We start from the raw sequence: 10,999 nt of genomic DNA, 5'->3' as shown, positions 1-10,999 counted from the left end.
AAGCCAATCAATCGGTGTGTTCATGTAAGCTAAAGACAAGACATTCAAGAGGCAGTGGGTAAGAAATGCGATCCTCAGCAAGTGGTTGTTATAACCGTGATAAGAAAAAATTTATGTACGGCACAAAATAAGAATATGCAAAAGCTTCTTTTTTGTTTGGCAAATATTATACGGAAGGTTGGTCCCCCTGCGGTTTTTTTATTTTTCCTAGTTTTAATTTATTTGTTTTAATTTTTCACAAATCTGATATTTCAGATATCGGATAGCTTAGTGGGTTTAGATTTTTTCAAATCAGTGAGCAATACGATGTCCTCAATATCAGACTAGGTTTTTTGCTATTTCGGGCACCAGACCGGCCAAGAAGAGACCTTAAATGTCCGACAACTCTATTTTTGTAAAAAAAATTAAAAAATAAATCTAAAACCTATCATGGTAATATTGGACCAGGGGCAAACTAAAACAAAAAAAAAGAGCTTTTTCTTTTTCCCGATTTATTTTTTTGCCTATACTTAATTTTTCCCCGTGAGAAGCAATATGGAAAAAATACGATCCGAGGCAAGTGGTTATTTTATACCAGATTGCGATAAGAGAGTGTTTGGGAGACCTGCATTTGACGAGCATTGATAGGCCGCTGCACCAAGCCCTTTTTAGCATTCATCTCATGGTCAGGTGTTTTTAAGTATAAAAAATGAAAGTACCATTGTCGATTGAAAATATACTGCATTCTACTTGACTGTACTCCTAGGTTTGAAATTGGGAAAACCCGACCGATGCTGGGCTTCATTTTAAACAAATTGTTCAGATAATGAAGTTGAGAACCGTAAAAAAGCGGTTTCTTTTTTTCATCTTGGTTGTTCTAAAAAAATATTTTCCTAGTAATTTCATACTTAAATACTAAATCTTGAGGAATATCATCTTAAAAAAATCCATTTTGATGTACAATATTGGGGGAGGTGAAATCAGGGGTGGAAAAAATGCAGTACAAGATCATATTTGGAAATGTTATAACAAAGTTTACAACGAATATACTGAGTTATGGAGTGTTATTTTTTAAAAAAGTTCAGATATAACAGGATATTCATTTGAAAATTAAATTGCAAAAACCAATTTACCCACCATCCCATCTGTAGATATATCAAATATTATGAAAGATTTTTTAACAGTGTTGCAAACCAACTTTGTCCAAGCACTAACATCAGTACAAGTTTTCGAAATCTAGCACAACAAACGCAGGTGTGTTACCCACTACATTAATGATGGAATTCATCATGAAGCATTCAAAGTTTTTCATTGCTTTCAGTACTACAGTTGCCAATAAACTTACCTTCTAATAAGCTTTGCTAGTCATCGCTTGAAGTACTCTTTATTGATTCAGAACTCTTTCAGATCTCAGTCACGAGATATGTGCAATAGTAATATAATAAATGAAAGGAGAAGAAAGTTAAATCTAGACCACTTTGCACGTATTGAGCTATCGACTCCAATTCCCTTTTGTGGTTAAAGGCTCATGCTTATTAGCATAATCCTTCTTGAATATTGATCGTACTGTCTTCAAATATGTTGTTAGAGATCTACCAAATAACTCATGCAACAAAATAAGTAGCTCCTGTGGACACCATAATAGAGAAATAGTGCACTAGAAGATGCATTTGCTACTGGGGTTCAGATTAATAGTATGCTAGCATACAATTAAATATGGGGTTCAGATTAATAGTATGTTAGCATGCAACTAAATATGAATGTATGCTGACATAACAACAAGGTAATCCAGGGTATACAATGCTCTCTAGGGTACTGAAGCTTATCCATGGTAGGATATTCAGCATCCAATATTTGTTCGACAGAGGAGTCATCATGCAGTTTGTCTAATAGTACAGACACATCCTATATGTACTCCACCCTCCAACCAATACTGGCTAATGGATCATGCATAGGGAGCATAGCTGACGTATCCTCCTCAAGAGAGCACAGTATAATATCTTCATTGATACCTACTGATACATGAATGCATAAATAATACATCAAGACAGCTCACAGGGAGATCAAGAGGCACAGAAAGGATCACAATAACCGAATAGAACATCATGAATTCCCATCTCCCATGGAAAATGAGAATGAGAAGAAAAGCAATATACACTTCTATATAGGTGCTAATACATGTGGGAGCAGGGATGCCACATATATGGCATGCAATTCAATCCTGACCCCACAATGGTCAGAAAGGTCAAGTGCCTCACTTTGGTGATAATCTTCAAAACTCAACTCCAGTTCCTCATTTTCTTTTGTTGCAGCTCATTGTGAAGCAGCTCCACGTCTCATGGAGAATTTGTTTTATTCATTAATCTTCTCTAATCACATAGTCCACAAGGAGAATGGCTTAGTCATGATCTGCCACATAAACTGTTGAAGAATCAATAACCATCAAAACATGAGGCTGAACCTGATTATTCTGTTTCTTTCTTTCTTTCTCTGTCTTTTTTTTTTTTTTGTCAGTGTTAAGAAAACATTAACAATAACATGCGCAAATATAAGACGGTAGACTTTGCAAAGTACAACACGATACATATCATCAAGATAACAGTATATACATCATGGTCCCTTCAGTATGCTGATGGAGAGACAATGGGGTCCAACCAAGCATATCATTAGTTCAGTTGTGCATCCTACTCTTCCTTCATCACCATAATGAGCGGTGATGAACCTCATGACCAATTTCTTATCATAATCATAAGGATCATCATATACTTTATCCTGTGTCACTGCAAGCTTCGAATAAAACAAGAATTCAAGTGATTTTGGTGGTTATGACATGCACTACTACTAAAGGAAACAATAACAGATTGCCAGTGGTTAAAGAAATAACTAGGAAACCATTGGTTCTTTGGAATCAGGCAACTAGCACTTGTTACCCTCTTGCTTACACAGGTACAGAAAACAAAAGTTAGAAATCCCATGTAATGGTTTCTGCACTATTGTGGAACTAGAGGTACCCAGATCTTAATTACCTGTCACTGATCACAAGCATACCTAGGTACCCCATGACAAATCACCACCACATCTTAATAGAGACAACTACAAAGATACACAGATAAACAACTATAGGAGAGAATAATACATAGGAAATACAATACTTACCAACCAAGAGAGAAACATGGAAGACCGACTTCAAGTAACAGGATACCAGTGGAAGAGCTCATTCCCCTGTTTCACCTGCCTCTGTTGTTCATGAAACATGATCTCTGTTTTCACCTTAAAATCAGTAGCATCACTCGAGTCTGAGACTAAAACAGCCCCCAAGTGCTCATCCTCCATAGAGTTCATTCCTGATGAAGAGAACCTACTCGAACCCACACTCGTCGAAGTCTGAGAGTTGATAGAGATCATCTTGTCGGTAAAATGACCAATATCAGAGAATTGACTCACATTGAATTGAGAAGGTGCTTGACCGCCTAAATTGATCAACGGTTGAGCTATAGGAATGCCTGATGAGTCAGTTGAGGGGCTCCATGATTGAGATGACAGAAGAGAGAGAGCACAACCGGAATCGACGACCCTGGACAAGCCTTCAATGGTTGGTGGTGCATCAAAACTTGTTATGTCTTGCAAGCAAGGGTTGTTCTTGTAGTTGCCGAAGTTGTAGAGAGAGAAAGGAGGCTTGAGGATTGATTGGTTATTGGTGATGGGCTTATGGGCCTCAGGGTTATAAATGGAATCCTCCTCTGTCTTTATGGGTTTGAACCAGTTGCCGTTTCCACACTTGGGTTCAGGTAGGCCAACATCAATGGCATGAGGAAAAATTTCAGGGCATATAAAGGAAGTTCTTGTAATTAAGGAAGACCCATGGAACCTGTCACCTGTAAAAATAGGAAAGAGTCTTAAGAACCATTTCCAGCGAACAGGATGGCATTGGTAAAAGAATATATTTTTTTCTGAGCATATTTTATTTGACCTGCTATGAATAAGATTTCATTTCCAAAGTGAGATCGCATAGGGTCTACCAAATGAAGTTAACATACAAGTCAACACATATTTTCTTCAGATTGCAAGTTTCATGATCATCACCTTAGGAATATGGCAGCTAGCGATTCGTACTCATTTCCTATATTTGTTTAGTTGGAGTTCTTGACATCGCTGTTTAAATAGAAGAACACTATTAATGGCTGCTTTTAATGAGTCTCTTGCCTATTCACATGCTTGGGGACAAATACAAATAATTTGGTATTTTTGTTTATTATTATCATCATCATCATCATTTGAGCCTTATCCTAACTATTTACGGCCAGCTCCATGAATCATGTTCCACCATTCTGCTCTTTAGAATTCATTAAATAGATGTAGCAAAAGTTTTACGCGGACTGCCAACCTAACACAATCCACCTCCTTTCTCCAGGCTTGGGATTAACAAGACATGCTTGGAAATCTATTGATAATGATCAATTATTAAAGGTTTTCACCTATTTATAAGAGTTATATTTTTGGTTTATAATAACTCATATAAATAGGTTGCCAAGTATGAAAACATTTAAAAATTGGTCAGCAATAATAGATATTCCAACACAAGTTTTCTGATTTCACTACTATGCATGGGATTCTTCTCAAAAGTTTAGCATAAATACGAATAGAAAAGGAAAGCAATTATCATGGCATGGAGGTTATTAATTTACCATTAATAACGAGTATAAAAAAGAGTACTACGAGTATTACCTTATCATGGCAATCTTAACCATTCTTCAAAAAAGAGTATTACCTTGTCATTGCTACTCAAACCAAAGTAAAAATTTACCATTACAATCCTCCAGTGTCTCTGATTCAAGAGGAAGATGCACCTGTTCCGTCTTTGGTTACCAAAAATGCCCGAGAATCATGTTGGAAAAGAGAGCTTCAAAATCTGGACCCTTCGTGGGAAAATTTCCTAGTACTGTTGTTCCAAAAGACAACTCAACAACGAATATAGTTTCCCCAAGGGTGATACCTAGAATTTGTTTTATGTCTACAGTCTACATGATTCAACCCTGGTTGAGGTGCTTGTCTCAAAATAGTATTCCGTTGGTAATGAAATGACACATTTCATTTTATTTTAAGAATTAAAATTTAGAAAACAAGAGTTTGATTGGCTAGACATGATTTTTCAGGGCCTCTTTTTGGAGAAAAGCAATCTCACATGTCTCCCAAGTATCCCACTCTTTTGACAATTTGGGGATCAGACAATTTTCTTTTTGCTTTCTTGATAGGATAAGACAAAATTATTGGAGAAACAAAATCTCAAATGAATAAGGAAAACCACCACGTCTCCAAGTATAAGTTGCTCAATCATCAAAAGGCACGGAGCAACCAATGTGAAAGACCGTTCTTTCTGATGCAGGTCTCTTGCATCAACTGTTCACTCAAAATTTTGATGCATCAACTGAAGGTTCACTCCCCACAATATAAAGGTCTTCCTCTCTTTGGATTCCCTTTAAATTAACAAGGTCCACAAAGTTGAGAACCATGCAGCTAACAAAGTAGTCTAGGACTCTATAGCTCCTAAGAATGTATGCCTTAGGAGGATTAAACAGACACCAAGTGTATTGAAACCCATGTCACACATAACATCTTACAGAAAGCTTTATTATATAGTTATTTTGGATTATCAAACTACAAAGCATGTAAGCAGACTAATTGGATACAAGCAAACACTACTTCAAATTGATAGTTTATATGAATTTCTATTGAAGAACTAAATCTCACCTGTACTCAACCTCAAAGGAATATTGACCTGCACATTTTAAAGACTCGTACAAATGTAATCACGGGTCCCTCCCAGGAGATAATGGAACTCAAAACAAAATGCTATGGGGCCCGCATGGCACTTCAAACTTGTTCAAATGCAAACTTTTCATCCATACAATATTCCGTGAATGTGAATGGCCTCTAATTCACTCACACAAATGTACAGAGGTACTTGTAAAGTAGGGAGTCTTTTTTCAATAATTCAATAAGAGAGAGTTGTGTATGTAAACTATGAAAGTAAGAACTATGCATGTGTATCGAGTGATTCAAATGATAGCAATTTTGGGGATATAGAATACCTAGAGGCAAGAAACTTCACACTAGAAATAAGTGCATAACATATTTTGAATTCAGCAACTTCAACCGCATTGCTCACAATTTCAAACGAGAGAGCTCTTAAGCTGCCTTGATTTTTCCATTATATCCCTTAATCAGTAAGCACATGAATAACAAATCTATGCATGTGTATCGAGTGATTCAAATGATAGCAATTTTGGGGATATAGAATAGCCTAGAGGCAAGAAACTTCAGACAAGAAATAAGTTCATAACTTATTTTGAATTCAGCAACTTCAACCGCATTGCTCACAATTTCAAACGAGGGAGCTCTTATGCTGGCTTGATTTTTCCATTATATCCCTTAATCAGTAAGCACATGAATAACAAGTCACAACTGAGTTCATGCGATGAACTCAAGAATAATAAGTCACGAGGCTCATAACTGACTGATTTTTTATTTATTAATTTTGCGTAGTTCACAAGTTATTCTCAAACATGGGATCTATCGTAGAAATGTCAACAATGAAGACCAAGTTTGAATACTGAGTTCACACAATGAACTCATGGGTTCCAGCCCCATGTGGCATTTATTTGATCATGGACAAGAACAACCATTAGGTGTATATTTCTGATATTCATTTGTAAGTTACTAGTCTTTTCTAATTCCACTACAACTAGGAATAGTTAACAGACATTTCTGAACCCGTAACTTCTTTTTGAAAGCACGACTTCTTTTTAATAATCACTAAGGGACTAAACATGCACAAATATCATCCAAAGCAGTCAAGTATGACCTGGCTTCCTTTCCCCAATCGTTGATTAATATACACCTTTCAAGAATATATTTACTTGGATCTAATATTCAAGGAATACAAATTTTCAAAAGCAATATACATCATCATCATCATTTGAGCCTTGTCCCAACTATTTGGGATCACTACATGATTCATGTTCTGCCAATCTACTCTATCAAGTGCCAGACCATCAGTTAGACCATAAGTTACAATATATTTTCTCAGTGCTTCCATTCATGTTCTTTAGAGCCATCTCCTTGTCTTTTTATGGACTTCCACTTAAGCCGAATGGCTTTTCTTAATCGGTGTTGTTCTAGGTCAATGCTGGCACACTGCACACGACCAAACCACCTAAAGTCTATTTTCCCACATCTTATCACCCATTGCAGCCACCCCTAAGCTCTCTCGGATGTAGTCATTCTTAATTTTATCCTTTCTTGTCATGCCACTCGTCCATCTCAACATCATCATCCCAGCCACACATATTCTATGGATATGGTGTTTCTTGACTGCCCAACATTCTATTCAACATTCAAAAGCAATACACATTCAAAGAAAATTAAAATCCTAAGCAACAACTATACCTTACCCCATATTCTTGAATCAAAGTGATAATGGATAAATCACATCATTTGTCATTATCACAGCAATGAAATCACCGTCACTTTTCCTAAAAAGTTGAAATACCTGGATAAGCTGGAAGCAACCTCCCGGATTTCCCTAAGCGTGCTTCTAGCTGTGGTTTTCTACGACGCTCATTGTGGCCAGCGAGGCGTTTACGGCAACTTCGTTTACCGTCATCAAATTCCGCCAACAAATGAAATCTGCAATGACATTGTCACATGTTGGATCACTAGTGATAGAGAAAAGCACCGAACTCAATCTTTTATTAAGGGCAAAGTACACACTAGATTATGCAAAATGTGCATAATCTCTTTGTAGCTACATTAAATTTGCGAAGCGAATGAAACTCACAACCAGCCCCCCAATTAATCTGCCAATAAACAGATATATTATCAAGATCACAATAGTAGTTCTTATTTTAATGATCATCCTCCACCACAACCTTGGCCCCACTATGTTCCCAAATTAATTTCATTGAGTTGTAACCATGACATTTACAACACTGATCTCATCTATTAGGCCACTATTTTGTGACAAGTGTATAACTATGTTCAGCTTTTCAACTCCAGCTGATTAATTGGTGTATACAAGCATTTTGAGTTACTTTAGTATTTAAAACATATTTATTGAGTTACTTTAGTATTTAAAACTAGGGAATCCAAGACATAAAAAGTCCCAACACAAACTATAAAAGATGCCATGACAAAAAATAAGAAAAAGATGAAAAGGCAAAGAAGCAGTGCGTTCGTAACTGCATTTGAATGCCTGAAAACACCCAAATAATAAATAATACAAAATAAATTGCATAAAATCTGAAAAAGGAAAGAAAATAGCACAAATGAGAATTAAATAAACCAAAAAGGTACCCAAATGGCAAAAAAATAAAATAAAAACCACTCACTCCAATAAGTAGTAAAAACTGCAGAAAAAACCATGGCATGGTTAAAAGGAAAGAACAACTCCTAAAGAAGAAAGTTTAGGATGAATACACAAATGCTTAAAACAAGTGATTCCGTGACTCTGCCGTGTCCGCATAACTTACCCTCACCCTAGTGGCGAGGCAAATTTGGGGCATGTGCGGTTCTCCAACTTGCGCCCCCGCCCCTCCCTCTCCCAAAACAAAAACAAACGGCCCCTAAAACAGTTTAAAGAAAATGTTAAAAAATTAAAAATAGAAATGAACAATATATTGTAGAAATAATTTTTTAGATGATTTTGATAATTTTTAGGATGATTTGGGATAATTTTCTTTCATCTTTGCTCACCTTCTAATGAGTTCCATTAACTTAGTGTACCATTGAATGCTTTTTTAGTTTTTTAAAAAAATTTAGAAAATTTTCCCTTTCATTTGATTTAATTAGGGCATCACACAGCTAGGCCAAGGGCCAAGTACCTTGGCCGAGTCGAATTGCGCAACAATGGCGTCCCCTTAAATAGTTAATATGAGGGGAAAGAGAGAGATATTCAAACCCAAGAAGCCAACAGAAAATCCAACCACCAAACTTGAATTAATAAATATTCAGTAAAATCTCCCAAAGAGGCAGAGAGAAAGAAAGAGATTCCAAGCCAGGAATCCAACAGAAAACTCAACCACCCACAATCGAATTAAATAAAGAACAGCAAATTACTACAAAAAGGCACAGATAGAAAGAGACATTCCAATCCAGTACTCTAACAGAAAACCCAACTAACAAAAATTGAATTAATAAAAAATCGGTAAATTCCTACAAGAAGGCAGAGAGAGAGGGAGAAAGAAGATAGATAGAGAGAGAGAGAGAGAGGGTGGGGGATTCCAATTCAAGGCTCCAACATGTCGCAGAAAACCCAAACAACCCATGAGTGGAATCATAAAGAATCAGTAAATTCTCACAAAAAAGGCATAAAGTGAAGGACCGAATAAACAAATGAATGAATAAGAGAAAAGAGGTCCCAATTCACGGAAACCCATACTATTTACAATAGACCGGAAACCCTAAGCCATAAAAAATTTAAAGTATAGAAAAAGCTTGAAATCTCACAGGAAAGGCATAAAGAGTGAATGACAGTGGGAGAGAAATGTGATAGTTCACTTAAAGACTCCAAAAATAAAAAAAACATGTCTTACAAGATATTAGTAAAACTCCAAAAGAAATTTAAGTAATGAGAGATGGAGAGTGTCCTAATCAAGCCACCAGGCTGTTCAAAACTTCAAATCAACCCAAATTACCCAAAGACAAAATACCCCTAGAATCCCAAAGAGCTAATGCAGAGAGAGAACAGTTCAAAACTTCAAATCAACCCAAATTAAAGAATTAGTAAAATCCCATAAAGGAAGCAGAGAGAGATGATGTGAGTTCTATTTCGCATAGAAAGATTTAGAGTTTCATTACACTGAAAGAGTTCCACTGCAAATTAGACCCAGTAACAATTCAACTAGACGCAACATATTCAAGAACTAGATCCCAGAAATTTACCAAAAACCTAAAAATAATAAAAATAAAAGTAAAAATAGAAATTGTGGGTTTAGAGAGAGAAAGAGAGACTTCCGGTCAATTGAACCCACCAGCAATTCAATAAAAAACACAAGCTGAAAACACCTAAAAAGGGAACTCACATAACTGGTCCAAAAACCCAATAAAATAGGAGAAGAGAGAGAGAGAGAGAGAGAGAGAGAGAGAGAGCTCCAAATAGCCAAACACACAGTCAAACAGAGAATTTCTTAAACAAAGATACAGTCAAATGACCAAAATTCCCATAAGCTCACACAAAAAAAGCCTCAGCCAAAAAAGAAAACAAAAAGATTTCCGAAGACAAAACACACTAACACAGAAAAGAGAAGGAACCAAGAAGCAAACCTGCTACACTGTTGACAAAACCTCTGCTCAATTCCCTTAACGATGACCTTAGCCGTCTTCGAATGAATATCGCAAACTTTATGCCTCTTATGATAATCCTTTGAAGCTCTGAGATCAACATTACAGCCCTCAACTTGACAAAGAGGAACCCCTGAAACTCCCCCTCTCCCTCTCTTACCCTGTACCACTGTTTTCTTCGTAAGCCTCTCATCAAAACCACTTTCACAATCACCCAACCTTCCAAGCTTCAAGTCTATGGTAACAGAGGAGGACAAACCACCTTTTCCACCATTAAAACCAGAAATCAATAATGGGTTTTCTTCATGAGCCTTCCCCAAAAACACCATGGGGTCCCCTGAGTCAAATGGAGCGGTTTTCCGGTCCCATTCCATCGCAAATAGTCGCAAATAGCTGTTTTCTCTCTCTAAAAAAGTTGGGTTTTCTCAATTTGAAGCCCTTTTGTAGCAATAATGTGGAGTTTTTCACTGTAGTGGCCATTAATGCCAACTCAGCCAATGGAGCAGGCCCAGTACGGATGCAGACCAGAGAGTGGTGTGTGACTAAGCGGTTTTTGGTTGGGTGGTTTTGGGCGCGATGAGAGGTGGTTTTGGGATTTGTAAAGCGGTTTGTGGGGGTTTGAGAATGCAGTCAAACATGTTTCACGTCCATCGAATCAGTCCCTCTCGCTCCCAAAAATCAC

General features: G+C 36.8%; 1 protein-coding gene across 10 annotated transcripts; it reads right to left on the bottom strand.

Annotated features, from left to right (window-relative positions):
* Window positions 1-2,048: 2,048 nt before the first annotated feature.
* Window positions 2,049-10,768, bottom strand: LOC18446191 (squamosa promoter-binding-like protein 13A). 10 transcript variants are annotated; one of them, XR_002283004.2, is made up of 5 exons: window positions 10,300-10,768; window positions 7,529-7,665; window positions 3,136-3,854; window positions 2,589-2,766; window positions 2,049-2,400 (listed from the first exon to the last, which is right to left on the bottom strand). XR_002283004.2 is itself a non-coding variant. In XM_006856314.4 (4 exons), exons 1-3 carry the CDS (start codon window positions 10,689-10,691, stop codon window positions 3,166-3,168), a joined length of 1,218 nt encoding a protein of 405 aa, XP_006856376.1. In that variant the 5' UTR covers window positions 10,692-10,768; the 3' UTR covers window positions 2,049-2,400; window positions 3,136-3,165. The 10 variants fall into 10 exon arrangements, 4 of the variants coding, with proteins under 4 accessions (XP_006856376.1, XP_020530442.1, XP_088704807.1 ...); XR_002283006.2 differs by having other exon boundaries at window positions 2,049-2,388; XR_002283005.2 differs by having other exon boundaries at window positions 2,589-2,759.
* Window positions 10,769-10,999: the final 231 nt, after the last annotated feature.

This window comes from Amborella trichopoda, chromosome 10 (genome assembly GCF_054954075.1).
Source record: "Amborella trichopoda isolate Santa Cruz 75 chromosome 10, AtrichopodaSantaCruz75HAP2 v2.0, whole genome shotgun sequence".
In the NCBI taxonomy this organism is placed as follows: domain Eukaryota; kingdom Viridiplantae; phylum Streptophyta; class Magnoliopsida; order Amborellales; family Amborellaceae; genus Amborella; species Amborella trichopoda.
The sequence above is the reverse complement of the archived record's forward strand: the minus strand, read 5'-3'. Positions and strand labels throughout refer to the sequence as shown.